The sequence below is a fragment of the Ictalurus furcatus genome, chromosome 10 (assembly GCF_023375685.1).
Source record: "Ictalurus furcatus strain D&B chromosome 10, Billie_1.0, whole genome shotgun sequence".
Taxonomy (NCBI): domain Eukaryota; kingdom Metazoa; phylum Chordata; class Actinopteri; order Siluriformes; family Ictaluridae; genus Ictalurus; species Ictalurus furcatus.
Genome location: NC_071264.1, coordinates 26,320,262 through 26,335,873, shown reverse-complemented (window position 1 = coordinate 26,335,873; position 15,612 = coordinate 26,320,262). Strand labels below are relative to the sequence as shown.

Here is a 15,612-nt window from a genome sequence, read left to right as displayed (position 1 = left end):
ATGGCGAAGACGCCAACGTGCAGCGACACCGGTCCCATTTTCTCATGATAAAATGATTTCAATAAAACGAAAACAACTTTTCATTATGTCGAGATCTCGAGAAAATGAAGTCCGGATCACGAGAAAACAAGAAAGAAAAACGTAGTAATGCATGGCCTCTTAGGGCTTCTGTAGTTTTGAAAGAAGAGTGTTCGACACTTATATAAACATGCCTGGCGGTCTGGGTAAACCCATCGGATGTTGCTGGGGATGACTGGAAAACAAACATCAGCCAATCATGTGTCATTTTCAGTATTTCAAACCTATCAGCCAATCAGACGGGCTGGTTTGAATATTTCAGAAACTGCTGATTTTTTTTTCCCTAATCAGTTCAGTTTGTGATCAGATATCAGCTGTGGAAATGTGTGCGATATGGAGGTAGGCTGGGTGTCTTTCAGAGGTGTCTTTAAATGTGATTTTGTTCTGTTCTCGTATTTTTTAGGAGTAACCAGACTTCTAAATACTCGAACTTTATAGGGTCAGTTTCACCATGTGACGGGTTTTCCCAGGCCGCCACACACGCTATTATACAGCATAGGATGAGAAAAGTCAGTGTTTATACAGTACATGACTAATTATTATAATATGTTTGAATTTCCTTTATCCATTGCACTTTTTTTTTTTTTGGACGTAAAACTTGAGTTGTTTAGAAAATACAGACTACCTACACAAAAACAGGTCACGGTCACACGGGAATGGAGCTGGAGCCTCGAGCTTCATACTGTTCGGTTGTAGATAAATCTGTAACTATATCAGCGTGTTAGATCTGAGGTTTTGAAATCAAGCAGGTTTTTATATGCTTCAGGAGGTTTTTCTGACTGTTGCTTGTTTCGCTTTTCATCACGACCCGCTTCTCTTTCATTTCAGTTCAATTCAGCAAGCTTTACTGGCAAATCTCTCTCTCTCTCTCTCTCTCTCTCTCTCTTTCTATATGTGTGTGTATGGTAGTGTACTCCTGTGCTCTGCTGCGAGACATCCTGCTACAAGGCCGACTCTACATCTCCCGAAACTGGCTGTGTTTCTACGCAAATCTCTTTGGGAAGGACATTAAGGTGAGCAGAAGCAAAAGCTGTTCAACCCTGCCATCTTAACCCCCGAATTTTTTCGGAGCAACCACGATAAACACCTTGCACACACCGAGTCGCACATGATGACAATGCAGTATTGTGTTTTAGTTGTTATGACACTTTAAACACAGAGCTGTGCTGTGCTTTAATCCCGGCTCTGGGCCGTAGCTGCTTGTTGTGCTGTATTAAACACGGTAAAGTGAGACGCCTCTTTTGTGTTGCACATCGAGCTCTTTACCCACAATTACGTTTCACTGAACACGTGAAACTGTCTGTTCCGGGTTTTTCCTCTGAGTAACGTGAGGTGAGGACGAGTGGGAGTTCCACTGAGATCCTTTATCACATTCACAAACCGTAACCTGATCCATATAGTACACTCCTGTCTACTCTCTCTCTCTCTCTCTCCCTGTCTCTCTCTCTCTCTCTCTCTCTCCCTGTCTCTCTCTCTCTCTCTCTCTCTCTCTCTCCCTGTCTCTCTCTCTCTCTCTCCCTGTCTCTCTCTCTCTCCCTGTCTCTCTCTCTCCCTCTCTCTCTCTCTCTCTCTCCCTGTCTCTCTCTCTCCCTTTCTCTCTCTCTCTCTCTCCCTGTCTCTCTCTCTCTCTCTCTCTCTCTCCCTCCCTCTCTCTCTCTCCCTGTCTCTCTCTTTCTCTCTCTCTCTCTCCCTGTCTCTCTCTCTCTCTCCCTTTCTCTCTCTCTCTCTCTCCCTGTCTCTCTCTCTCTCTCTCCCTGTCTCTCTCTCTCTCTGTCTCCTCTCTCTCCCTGTCTCTCTGTTTCTCTCTCCCTGTCTCTCTCCCTCTCCCTGTCTCTCTGTTTCTCTCTCCCTGTCTCTCTCTCTCCCTATCTCTCTCTCTCTTGCTCTCTCTCTCTCCCTGTCTCTCTCTCTGCTTCTCTCCCTCTCTCTCTCTGTCTATCTCTCTCTGTCTCTTTCTCTGTCTCTCTCTTCCTGTCTCTCTCTGTCTCTCTCGCTCTGTTTCTCTTGCTGTATCCGGTCTCTCGCTGTCTTATTCTATCTCTGTCCGTCTCCTGTCTTTGTCTCCTGCCTGCCTCTCTGTCTCTGTTTCTGACTTTGTCTCATATTTCTGTCTGCTGTCTGCCTGTGTCTCTCTCTCTGTCTCCTGTCTCTCTCAGTCGCTCTCTCCCTGTTTCTCTCTCTGTCGCTCTCTCTCTGTCTCTCTCTCTCTCTCTCTCTCTCTCTCTCTCTGTGTGTTTCTTTCTTTCCTATCTCTCACTCATTCTGTCTCTCTGTGTGCAGGTGTGCATCCCCGTAGTGTCTGTGAGGCTGGTAAAGAAACATAAGACAGCGGGCCTCGTCCCCAATGGCCTGGCCATCACCACAGACAGCAGTCAAAAGGTGTGTGTGTGTGTGTGTGTGTTTAAATAAATCTCTACATTCAAATCTGTACCATTTAAAGAGCTTTTCAGTAAATGTATGTACATTTCCAAAGACACTTTTGTGTTTTTCTCTTAATTGATTCTTTTAGACAGTTAAGTGACAAGTAAGATGATTGTAGCTGAGTTTTAACTTAGTTTAGTTTTAAGTTTTAAAATACAGAATACAGAAAGACAACAAAAATAAGTTGTAGTGAAGTTGATGTCCAACACTGGTGGCACATAATTTATTATTATTAATAGTAGTAGTAGTAGCACTTGAGCGTGTTGTTGCCTCCCAATTGTCTAATCATCTTACAATTAATAACCTCTCTGAACCCCTTCAGTCAGGTTTTCGTAAATTTCACAGCACTGAAACGGCGTTGGTCAAAGTTACCAATGACTTGTTGATGACTTCTGATTCTGGAGCTATTTCCATTCTCATCCTTCTTGCTCTTAGAGCTGCTTTCGATACTGTGGCTCATGGTCTTTTACTTTTTTACTTTTACTCACCTTGAAAGTGTTTTTGGTGTGTCGCGGACAGTTTTAAACTGGTTTAAATCCTATTTTACTGACCGTTCCCAGTTTATTTCTATGGGTGTGTACAGGTCTGACACTAGCTCTGTACTCACTGGTGTTCCTCAGGGTTCAGTTTTAGGCCCTTTACTTTTCAATATTTATCTATCTCCGCTTGGGCATCTGCTGCGATCGCTCGGCCTCCGTTATCACTTCTACGCTGACGATACCCGAATCTACATTCACTCAAAATCTGGTGAAAACCTTGATGTTTGTTGTCTTTCTGAATGTGTTTCTGAGATAAAAACGTGGATGAACAATAACTTTCTGTGTGCCTGAATAGCGGGAAAACCGAAGTTATGCTTATAGGTTCCCGTCATCAAATGCTCAAAGTGGTCCACTGTCTCTGTTTGTTGATGGCTCTGTTTTGGAGACTCGAAGTTTTTTTATACCGGTCTTACATTTGATTCTTTTGTACAGAGCACTGTTAAAGCCTCAGAAATATAGCAAGATTGCATCCTGTGCTAAATTTCTCTGTAGCTGAAAAACTGATTAACTCATTCGTCGTGATTAACGCCTTTTTAGCCGGAGTTTCTAAATCCACACTTAATAAGCTCCAATATGTATAAAACTCTGCGCCAGGATCCTGACTGGAACCAGGAAATACAATCAAATTACTCCTGTTCTGAGTCCTTGCACTGGCTCCCGGTCAGGTTCCGTGTCGATTTTAAGGTCATGATGTTGACATACAAGGCATTACATGGCTTGGCTCCTCAGTACTTATCAGCTTTATTAATTCCTTACACCCCAAATCGCAGACTGCGCTCCTCACAGTTCCACAAACCCGCTTAAGATCTATGGGTGACGGGGCCTTTTCTGTCTATGTTCGTACCCTTTGCAACTCTCTTCCTCTCGAACTTAGGGAAGCTCAGACCTTTGACATTTTAAAAGCTGAACTCAAGACATACGTTTTTAAACTAGCATTTGCTTGTTGTTGTTTACTTTTATTTTTGATTTTTGTGTACAGCGCTGTGAGAAGCTGCTTTTAAAGGCGCTCTGTAAAATAAAATGTGTTGTTATTATAATAGTTTATAAACTAGAAATCATAATAATAATAATAATAATAATAATAATAATAATAACTACGTTATTTATAGAGCACTTTTCATACACATGGCTGTGCAATCAAGTAATAATAATAATAAAAAAACACATTTATTTAATACAAATAAGTGTGTGTGTGTTGTTTTTTGACACTGTTTTGGTCTTTTTCCTTCTCTTTCAGTATGTGTTTGTGTCTCTGCTGTCCAGAGACAGTGTGTATGATGTGCTCAGGCAGATCTGCACACACCTACAGGTGAGAGAACACACACTTCTCCTGTGTTCAGTGCTGAATGTTTAGTAGTGCAGAAGATGTCTGGTGTACAGTAAATAACGTCTGGTTTGTTTGTTTGGCCTTTAAACATTTGTGATACAGGTCAATGGCAAGAAGAGCCTCAGCTTCAAGCAGTACATGGAGCAGCCGACATCTTTATCTCTGGTGAGCCTTCATACCAGCGCCAGCGCTTCTCGCTTTTCTTTCTAATCTCAGCCAGGGTAGCGTGATAACGTCTAAAATCCCGACGAGTAAGGAATAAAACACAACGGAGCATGCTTTTATGGGGAAATGATCAACAACGGAGCAGTGTAAAGTTGACTGTCCTTCTATAACAGCACGTCCTGCATGTAGGGTTTTATTCCTCTTACACCACAGCAGTTTAATAGCTAATTATTATTATTATTATTATTATTATTATTAATTACATTGTACGTTTTATCTGTTTATAGTTACAATTAATGTTGTGGAATGTCCACGCAACAAGTTAGTTCCTGTCCTCACTACGTGGTGGTTTCCTCACCACGCAAAAAAAAAGAGAAAAGTCCTCCATCTTGAAGATTTTCCCATTTTAGTGCTGACACTGGAGACTCCTTACCTTCCGTGATAAATAAATGTCTCTACGCACCATATCGACGATTACGTGTTTTGAAAAATCTGCCTGCGATAGAATGGTCGCCATACAAGTTCATGTGTAAGCTGTTTCTATGGAAACGATAAGGAGCAAGTTATTCTATTAACATTAATATAATATTAACCTGTGATTCGAATTACAGCGTGCTGTTATAGAAAATTAAGCAACACCTTCTGAGCAATCAGGATCGAGCATTCAGCATGGCTGTGGTGTAATCATGATCTCGGTCATTAATATATAAATAATAGTTTATAGATTTATGAGTTTAGGCGTCAAACGGGTTTATCGCACGTTATCATTCTTTTTCGTTGATGATGAAGCTGCTGTGGTTTCATGAGCTTGTGGTGACGAAAATGAAACCTGTTTCAGGTAACCAACATTCTCCTGTGTGTGTGTAGGAAGAATTCCCCGTCCCTGATGAGTACCCAGTGGCCGCTGATGAGTTCACTCCGGTGCTGAAGTGGCGGAGGAAGCCGTCGGTGGCGTCCGTCTCTTCGTCCCTGCCTGATCTACTGGGAAACTCCACCAGCAACCTGAGTGCTGTAGACACGTCGTTTCAGCCCAGTGAGCCTCTCCAGGGTGAGCAACAACCAAACACACACACACACACACACAATATGATTTTGAGGATATTTAATACACAGCAAATCTAATCAAGGCTGTGAGTCTTTCATTTTGCAGGGTTAGTGGGGAAGTGGGGCGTGTTAACATCTCTGCAATAGCAGTTTGTGTATTGTTTTATAGAACGTTCTTCAATTTTATAAGACTGTCAGTCGGGAACACAACACCGGCAATCGAGGGATGATCAGACATGCAGCTCGTTTGTATTGCCTCAGGGCAGGTTTGCTGAAACACAGTTGCTGAAGCAGTATTTAGCTGAATCAGCCCTCAAAACATTTGCCCTTTTTATTGTATTTAATATATATATATATATATATATATATATTGCCTGAAAAAGTGCTCTAAAGTGCAATATTTTTTCAAGTAATCAGAAATAATGTTTTTTAATGGAGTCTAAATAATTTGCCAGCTAGAATTAACCTGCTTTCTTTGTCTTTGTGTCAAAACACATTCCAAATACTTTCAATTATTATAAATACCCCGTGTATACAGCGAACCACAAACTACAAATCAGCTGCAAATGACTTTCAGTGCCAAGTGTAGGTGAAACGGTCATCAGGCAAAAATGCACAGAGTTGGAAAGCATGTTTACAGTTTGAGTGAATTATTCGAATGCCGTCATCTTCAAGCTTCACGGAAAGATTCTCTTCTTGATATGTATGAGGCCCATACACAGAGAACTACTGTTGTGACATCTGTATGAAAATTTCGAGGAGAACAAGTCAGAGTTTATGCAAAAAGAGTCTCTATTTTTATCCAGATGCAGAAAGGGGTGTGATGTTTGAAAGGTTTGGGGGGGGGGGGGGGGAACTAATGTCTAAAAGCCCAAACATCTGTATCCAAGCTTCCGTGTTTATTACACCATCACTAAAATATTGACATAAAATCTAATGGCATTGTAACATGGTATAAATTTGAATGATTGCTCAGTAGGGTGTACTAATAAATGCACATTTATTCTGTTCAGAGCTGATTAATTCAGTCATCAGTCATACGTCTGGATTTATAAATCCCCAGCATGCACTGAGTCCAGTCCTTATGCAATATGGGATTACAGAGGGATTTCAGCATCCTGAGAAATATGAAATAGAATTGTTCACCGATATGTGAGGCGTGGAACTAATGCTGTAATAATACGTCTTGGTCACGGAGCACATGAATTGAGTTTAGATTTAAATGAATTATGAAATGAAATATATGACTGTCAAACTTGCTGCAATTTAAATCAGGGTAAAAAAAAAAGGTTTATGATCACAGGACCTTTAAATAATAACAATAATGATAATAATGATAATAATAATAACAATAATAATAATAATAATAATAATAATAAGGTATGAGGCAAATGTGTCCCATCATGAGCCACTGGAGCATTTTATTCCTCAATCCAAATCCATAATTTAATTGTGTTAAATTATAAATTCTATTTTTTTTTTCTATTATAGATGGCACGTTTCCTTTTAAAATTAAATTAAAATTGCAGTAAAATTCTAGTTGACATTTTTTTTTAAATAGATTTATAATTCAGTTTAAGTTTCAGGAAGGAAGGATCAAAGAGAAGAGTAGATACAGAGAGAGACGGGAGAAAGGAAGGATAAAAGGATCAAAGAGAAGAGCAGAGACAGAGAGAGAGAAGAGAAAGAAAGAAGGAACGAAAGAAAGAAGGAAGAAGGATGGATCAGAGAGATGAGTAGAGACAGAGAGACGGGAGCAAGTAAGGAAGAAAGGAAGAAGGATTGATCAAAGAGAAGAGTAGAGACAGAGAGAGACGGGAGAAAGGGAGGATAAAAGGATCAAGGAGAAGAGTAAATACAGAGAGAGATGGGAGAAAGGGAGGATAAAAGGATCAAAGAGAAGAGTAGAAACAGAGAGACGGGAGAAAGGGAGGATAAAAGGATCAAAGAGAAGAGTAGATACAGAGAGAGAGACGGGAGAAAGAAGGAACGAAAGAAAGAAGGATGGATCAAAGAGAAGAGTAGAGACAGAGAGAGATGGGAGAAAGGGAGGATAAAAGGATCAAAGAGAAGAGTAGATACAGAGAGAGATGGGAGAAAGGGAGGATAAAAGGATCAAAGAGAAGAGTAGATACAGAGAGAGACGGGAGAAAGAAGGAACGAAAGAAAGAAGGAAGGAAGGAAGAAGGATGGATCAAAGAGAAGAGTAGAGACAGAGAGAGACGGGAGAAAGGGAGGATAAAAGGATCAAGGAGAAGAGTAAATACAGAGAGAGATGGGAGAAAGGGAGGATAAAAGGATCAAAGAGAAGAGTAGATACAGAGAGAGACGGGAGAAAGAAGGAACGAAAGAAAGAAGGAAGGAAGGAAGAAGGATGGATCAAAGAGAAGAGTAGAGACAGAGAGAGACGGGAGAAAGGGAGGATAAAAGGATCAAAGAGAAGAGTAGATACAGAGAGAGACGGGAGAGAGTAAGGAAGAAAGGATCAAAGAGGAGAGACAGGAGACAAGGAAGGAAGGAAGAAGGAAAGAAAGGAAGGATAGCAGGATGGATGGATGGATGGATCAAAGAGAAGAGTAGAGACAAAGAGACAGGAGAAAAGAAGGAAGAAAGGATCAAATAGAAGAGAAGAGACAGGAAAGAAGAGGAAGGATGGATTAAAGGATGGAAGGAAGGATGGATAGGTGGACTGATTGATTTACTGATTTCTGGTAAGTAAAGTGTGTGTGTGTGTGTGTGTGTGCGTGCGTGTGTGTGTGTGTGTGTGCATGCGTGCGTTCGTGCGCATGTGCAGAGAGAGCTCTAGAGTCTGAGAAGATCCTCCTCACAGAGCCTGTACCAGAACTGGGCCAGATGGAGTACCAGCTGCTGAAGTTCTTCATCCTGCTGTGAGTTTGGCTCGTTTTCTCCTCGTCCTTATGTCCGCTCAGGATGATCCCCCGTCTTCATCGTCCATTTTAACAGATATGAATCACTTCCCAAATCCCTGATCACACATTACGCCTCATAGGAGGTTGTGCTTTCTTGTAAACGAACGGTTATTTCTTACTTTATTTTAAAGTGCCAGATTCTGTAACATTCCTCTCAGGACTTTTTAATGGCCTCAGAGGAGTAGTTGTAGATTTGACTCAGTTACAGTGTGAATTGGTTATTAGTGAACTCAAAGCTATCAGAGGAAAAACCTGGAGGATGCCTCTGAAAGCTGTTATAGCCATTGGTATTGATATGGACATTGGTAAGTTGTATGCTGGTGAGTTATTATTTATGGATTATGGATCTTAGATTTTTTTTTTTTTAACTACATGACCCTGTGATTCACTGTCATTCACTGATGCTCAAGAAGGCAACACGATACATTAAGAGCCAGGGGGTGTAAACTTTTGAACAGGATGATCGGTGTAAATTGTCATTGTTTTGTTTAAAGATCTTTTTTTTCCCACATAGTACTGCCCTTCAGATGATAAATAAGATAATTACATTTCTCCCAGAAGACATGAAATAGCTTATTCAGGACAGTGCTTAATAAAAAACAACATGGGATTTTTATAATCCTCTTATTTTGTTAACAGTATTAAGATTTAGCAGACAGACAGATAGATAGATAGATAGATAGATAGACAGGCAGATAGATAGATAGATAGATAGATAGGTATATAGATAGATAGGCAGGCAGATAGATAGATAGATAGATAGATAGGCAGATAGATAGATAGATAGATAGATAGGTATATAGATAGATAGATAGATAGATAGGTATATAGATAGATAGGCAGGCAGATAGATAGATAGATAGATAGATAGGCAGATAGATAGATAGATAGATAGATAGGTATATAGATAGATAGGCAGGCAGATAGATAGATAGATAGATAGATAGGTATATAGATAGATAGGCAGGCAGATAGATAGATAGATAGATAGATAGGCAGATAGATAGATAGATAGATAGATAGGTATATAGATAGATAGATAGATAGATAGGTATATAGATAGATAGGCAGGCAGATAGATAGATAGATAGATAGATAGGCAGATAGATAGATAGATAGATAGATAGGTATATAGATAGATAGGCAGGCAGATAGATAGATAGATAGATAGATAGGTATATAGATAGATAGGCAGGCAGATAGATAGATAGATAGATAGGCAGATAGATAGATAGATAGATAGATAGATAGGTATATAGATAGATAGGCAGGCAGATAGATAGATAGATAGATAGGTATATAGATAGATAGGCAGGCAGATAGATAGATAGATAGATAGATAGATAGGCAGATAGATAGATAGATAGATAGATAGGTATATAGATAGATAGGCAGATAGATAGATAGATAGATAGATAGGTATATAGATAGATAGGCAGGCAGATAGATAGATAGATAGATAGATAGGCAGGCAGATAGATAGATAGATAGATAGATAGATAGATAGATAGATAGATAGGCAGGCAGATAGATAGATAGATAGATAGGCAGGCAGATAGATATATAGATAGATAGATAGATAAATAGATTGATAGGCAGGCAGATAGATAGATAGATCGATAGGTAGATAGGTATATAGATAGGCAGGCAGATAGATAGATAGATAGATAGGCAGGCAGATAGATAGATAGATAGATAGATAGATAGATAGATAGGCAGGCAGATAGATAGGTATATAGATAGATAGGCAGGCAGGTAGATAGATAGATAGATAGGCAGGCAGATAGATAGATAGATAGATAGATAGATAGATAGGCAGGCAGATAGATAGGTATATAGATAGATAGGCAGGCAGGTAGATAGATAGATAGATAGGCAGGCAGATAGATAGATAGATAGATAGATAGATAGATAGATCGATAGATAGGTATATAGATAGATAGGCAGGCAGATAGATAGAGAGATAGATAGATAGGCAGGCAGATAGATAGATAGATAGATAGATAGGCAGGCAGATAGATAGATAAATAGATAGATAGATAGATAGATAGACAGGCAGATAGGCAGGCAGATAGATAGATAGGCAGATCGATAGATAGATAGATAGATAGATAGGCAGGCAGATAGATAGATAGATAGATAGATAGATAGATAGATAGATCGATAGATAGGTATATAGATAGATAGGCAGGCAGATAGATAGAGAGATAGATAGATAGGCAGGCAGATAGATAGATAGATAGATAGATAGATAGATCTATCACCAACCCTGTTCCTGGAGATAGACCTTCCTGAAGACTTTTGCGCCGACCATAATCGTGCCCACCTGACCATCTAATCATTGCCTTAACAAGTTCTTGATCAACTAAAACAGGTATGTTAGATATTGGTTGGAGATGAAGCCTACAGGAAGAGACATCTCATGGAAGAGGGTTGGTGACCACTGCTCTAGAGACTCTTTAGCATGACAATCTCACTGAGGTTTTTTTTTTTTTCTGTAATTCTTATGTTTGATGTGAACATTAACTGAAGCTCCTGACCTATATCTGCATGAAGTATTGCAGATGCATTACTGTATAACTTTTTTAGTCAAATGTCCAGAAAGTTAAAATCTAAGTAAGAAATTTTGGGGGGGGGGGGGGGGGGGGGGGGGGGGACTTGTATCTAACTAGAAAAATCTGATCTTGATTACTCTCATTAGCATACATTATATGCAGTATTTGTGTTAAGGCTGATACTAGAGCTGCCTAATATCATCTGTACGACAAATTAAGGCTTAAAGTAACTTACAGTCTTCACGAAACAAGTGCGCTTGTCTTTTATAAAGCACTATTAAACAAGATTATTAAAGATTTAGGGGTTTGATGGAGCACGTGTTTCATATTTTTTCATATTTAATCACCAATATTGGGTACTTTATAATAAAATGTGGGGGAGTCGGGGGGCATTCATGTGTTCAAAACCTTTGATTTGTATGTAAATCTTATATATAGATATTTTATCTTTATAGATTACTTATCTTCGATTGTTCTTCTGTTGTGTTGTGCAGAATTATCCTCCTCATTCTGTCCTCGTGTTACCTGGCGTTTCGTGTGTGTAGTCTGGAACAGCAGCTCTTGTTCCTCAGCAGCCAAGTAGCGCTCCCCCTGCAGGAGAGGTGAGACGTTCCTCCTCGTAGTCCTGTTTTCATTCAGAATTCACCCAGAACTGATATACCCAAAGAATGTATTTAAACCCTGTGTCATGTTGTGGATATTCCAAGATTCAAGAGGGCAGCCAAAACCAAAAACGATCCATTCAATAGGTCCAAAAGCATATTAGAGAACATCCTGACATGAAACCCGGATGCATGACAACCACAAAGCGTCTGGAAGTCGTTCGTTTTGAACAAAAGCTTGGCAATCGCAGGGACACAGGCGAAGTGAAGTGAGCAGAAATGTAGCTGAGTTTAACTTAACGCAAATGAGAAGTGAAGCAATGTAAGAGTAAAGATGTGGTTTTATGCATCAGATGCAAAATATGAATAAGGCGAACTATAATTTACGAGAATAAATCAATCAAAATGAACTAAATATAATTAATAGAAAAACATGATCGTGGTTATCTTCTATAGTTCACGTACGGAACACATGTATGAAGCGGAGTTTCTGTTACCGCTCAGAAGTTGATTATTTTCCAATAAGAGCACATCTTGTAGTGTTTTATTCCTCTTATTTCTTCAAATCCCAGCACCGCCAAGCTGCCACTGTTGGACCCCTGAGCAAGGCCCAACTTAACCCTGAACTGCTCAGTTGTATAAATGAGATAAATGTAAGTCACTCCAAATGCCGTAAATGTAATGCGTCTACCAAATGCCGTAAATGTAATGTAAGTGACTTCCTGTCATCACTCACATTATAGCAGCTATAAACAGTTCCCTCACCAGCTTCTGTTTTTTTTTTTTTCTCTCTCTTGAAGTTAATAAGACTGACTGTTACAAAGTGCTAACACTGGAGACTCCTTCCATAAATGTTCAATAAACATCCTTCATTCCAACGATTATTTTTAATCTGTTTCTTATTAGCCTGAGATTATTGAGGAGCATCCGCCGTACAGTATAAGTCCCTGTGAATGTGCTGTTACTATAGAAACAATGATGCGTATTACGAGCATATTATTGTGCCCTGCGACGGCTTTTGCACCCAGTCCAGGGTGTGCCCCACCTTGTGGCACGAGCACCTTGGGATAGCCTCAGGATCATTCTCCAGGGTGGAAAATGAATGGATGGACTAGTGTCAGAGCTGCTGTGAGAGAAAATGAATCAGCACCGTCTGACAAGTCAGAATTAAGAATTTGGCAGCATTTTGTATAATGCTATAAGTAACACTTATACACTTACACTATCCATGATTTTGATATTGTTACACTGACTACGTTTACATGGAGAGCAGTAATCTAACTATTGACCTTATTCTGAATAAGACAATATTGTGATTAAGTTGTTTACATGAGTGGCTTTTAGAATATTCCTTTCATGTTCCTGTGTTACATGTTATAGAACATAGATGGATTAACGGCACACGTCATTACGTCCCCGCGCCACGCCGTCCGACGTTCCCTCCAGAATTTCACATATCCACATACAGTTCGTCTTCGTTATGGTACCGTATACAGTTTTGGGTGTTTCATTTTTAATTTTACGAATTTGGGATGCAGCCGTGCTCTCTCGTTTGCCGTGAAACGGTTGAGCGCTGCCGTGTGTGAACGTGTCCTGTCGCAAAATGCGGTGAAAACTCCCACACGACGTTAATCGTGTGATCGCGGTGTGTACATGTCTATAACGCACTTCCATAATGCGACTAAAACAGGAATACTCCACACGTCTTAGTTCCATTTGTGTTTACTTCGAGTATGACTTTAGGCGGATTAAGGTCATCAGAAATCGCTGTTTACATGCTAGTTTCTTAATCAGAGTATCGTCTTAATCGGGTTAATATCGGATTATCGTCGTCCATGTAAACGTACTTGACTGATAAGATGGTAATAAATGAAATGAAACATTCACAAACATATTCTGCATTCGTACAGGTAGCCGAGGGTGTCCTGACCTGAACACGATGCAGGCCGGATCTGTTTTTTTTTATCGCTGCAGTGAAGTGGAGACACCGGCCTGTTTCATAATCTGATTTTTGCATAGACGGACTAAATGAAGACGGGATGCGGCACTGCGGGTTTTTCAGTGCTAGAGGATGGAGGAAGAAGTGAACCGCAGGTCATGTAATGAGCACTTAGGAGCACGTCCTGCTGGTCTGCTGAAACAGGAACAATGTTGAAGTAACTACAGCAGAAACATCCTGCAGGAAAATTGATCGTGCATCCGAGACCTTTAGTCGGCTCATAATTTCTGGGATCGACCACCGTTCATGCCTTGCCCTCTTCAAGCACACAGTGTGAGGGGTGAAGGCAGGTATGAGCTGTTCAGTCAGCCATGTTTCATTGCTCATCATGATTGCCGTCTAAAGTCATTAAGGAATTCTGCAGGTGAGAATATAGGAAGAACTAAAGGTCTAACCACACGTGTTTAATTATGCAAACATGACTTACACTCTCTAACCCGTTAAACTCCCCGGACCTATCATGTTCTCCAGACTTCATTTTCTATTTCTTCACTTTTGTACTTCTGCACATTTCCAACAGTTTTGCTTGAATTGTTACTGAATAATTCATTCACAGTCGCTACTGAAAAACATGACATGCTTTACGGGAGTTTACCAGGTCAAACACTGGATGTATTTATTTCCTCAAGCTGTAGCCTATTTCTGTTGCACTCAGGACAGACATTACTCTCACCGCACATGAACGCAACAGCACTCATCTTTTTATTTATGTACTTTATAGACGACAATAATGTGAAGCTGGATCACCTGACCAAGTCAGTACATTTTATATTTACAGGTTATGCAGGTAGCAAGAAAAACGACCTTCTAATGAATATTCCTTCAGTACTATTTACTGTTTTGCAGGAAATATAACCCCGTTTATATGTATATGTTTATCTGTAACCACTGAACCTGCACATTATGTAAACTGTGAATGCATTTCATATAAATAAGCAGGATATGTTCAAATGTCACATGACACACTGAAGCACTACCATGTGGATATCATGGCCAAAACTGTTCTGAATATCTGACACAAAAGAATTTTAAGGGATTAATGTAACTGTCATGAAATATTATTATTATTATTATTATTATTATTATTATTAAGTACTCCAGACTGTAATGTGATGATCAGGGTTTTTTTCTTTTTTAATTAAATAAAAAATTTTGACCGATTTTCCAAGTCACACTATGTTCACACTAGTGGAAGCTGCTAATGTTTCCGAACCTGTTAGGAAATAAATATATATATATATATATATATATATATATATATATATATATATATATATATATTTATTATTTACAAGGAGAAAAGCCATGAACTGTAATGAATGCAGTAATCAGAGTGTGATTTCACTTCAAATACTTAAACCTCACCTTTGTGAACTGAAAAGTAGGAACTAATGCAAAGCAGTGTTTGCCATGAAATGAAAACATTTTCATTAAAAATGATATTTTTCAGACAAGTTCTTCAGCTGTCTTTTAATCTGTTGTCAACTTTGATAAAGATGTGCAATCTGCTATAAGGACTCGTCCTGTGTACGGAGATTGCATGTTCTCCCTGTGCTTCAGAGGTTTCCTCCGGGTACTCCGGCTTCCTCCTCCAGTCCAAAGACATGCACTCTAGGCTGATTTGTATTTCCAAATTGTCCGTAGTGCATGAATGATGATCTTCTCAGCTGTCCTCACTGACCGCTGCAGGGTTTTGCGATCCGATGAGGTGCAATTTCCGAACCAGACAGTGAGGCAGCTGCTCAGGATGCTCTCAATAGTTCCTCTGTAGAACATGGTGAGAATGTGAGGTGGGAGATGGGCTTTTTCAGCCTTCTCAGAGAGTAGAGACGCTGCTGGGCTTTCTTTGTTATGGAGCTGGTGTTGCGGGACTAGGTGAGGTTCTCTGCCAGGTGAACACCAAGGAATTTGGTGCTCTTGATGATCTCCACGGAGGAGCCATCAATGTTGAG

The 15,612-nt window shown here is 39.8% G+C and overlaps 1 protein-coding gene across 5 annotated transcripts in view; it reads left to right on the top strand.

Annotated features, from left to right (window-relative positions):
- Positions 1-14,806, top strand: part of gramd2aa (GRAM domain containing 2Aa) — a 36,075-nt gene extending 21,269 nt beyond the window's left edge. For all 5 annotated transcript variants that reach the window (XM_053634769.1, XM_053634768.1, XM_053634767.1 and 2 more), the window contains 8 exons: positions 988-1,091; positions 2,359-2,457; positions 4,276-4,347; positions 4,468-4,530; positions 5,398-5,578; positions 8,369-8,462; positions 11,554-11,661; positions 13,572-14,806. In XM_053634769.1, the coding sequence (XP_053490744.1) occupies positions 988-1,091; positions 2,359-2,457; positions 4,276-4,347; positions 4,468-4,530; positions 5,398-5,578; positions 8,369-8,462; positions 11,554-11,661; positions 13,572-13,575 (725 nt within the window). In that variant the 3' untranslated portion in view covers positions 13,576-14,806. The remainder of the gene's footprint in view (positions 1-987; positions 1,092-2,358; positions 2,458-4,275; positions 4,348-4,467; positions 4,531-5,397; positions 5,579-8,368; positions 8,463-11,553; positions 11,662-13,571) is intronic.
- Positions 14,807-15,612: the final 806 nt, after the last annotated feature.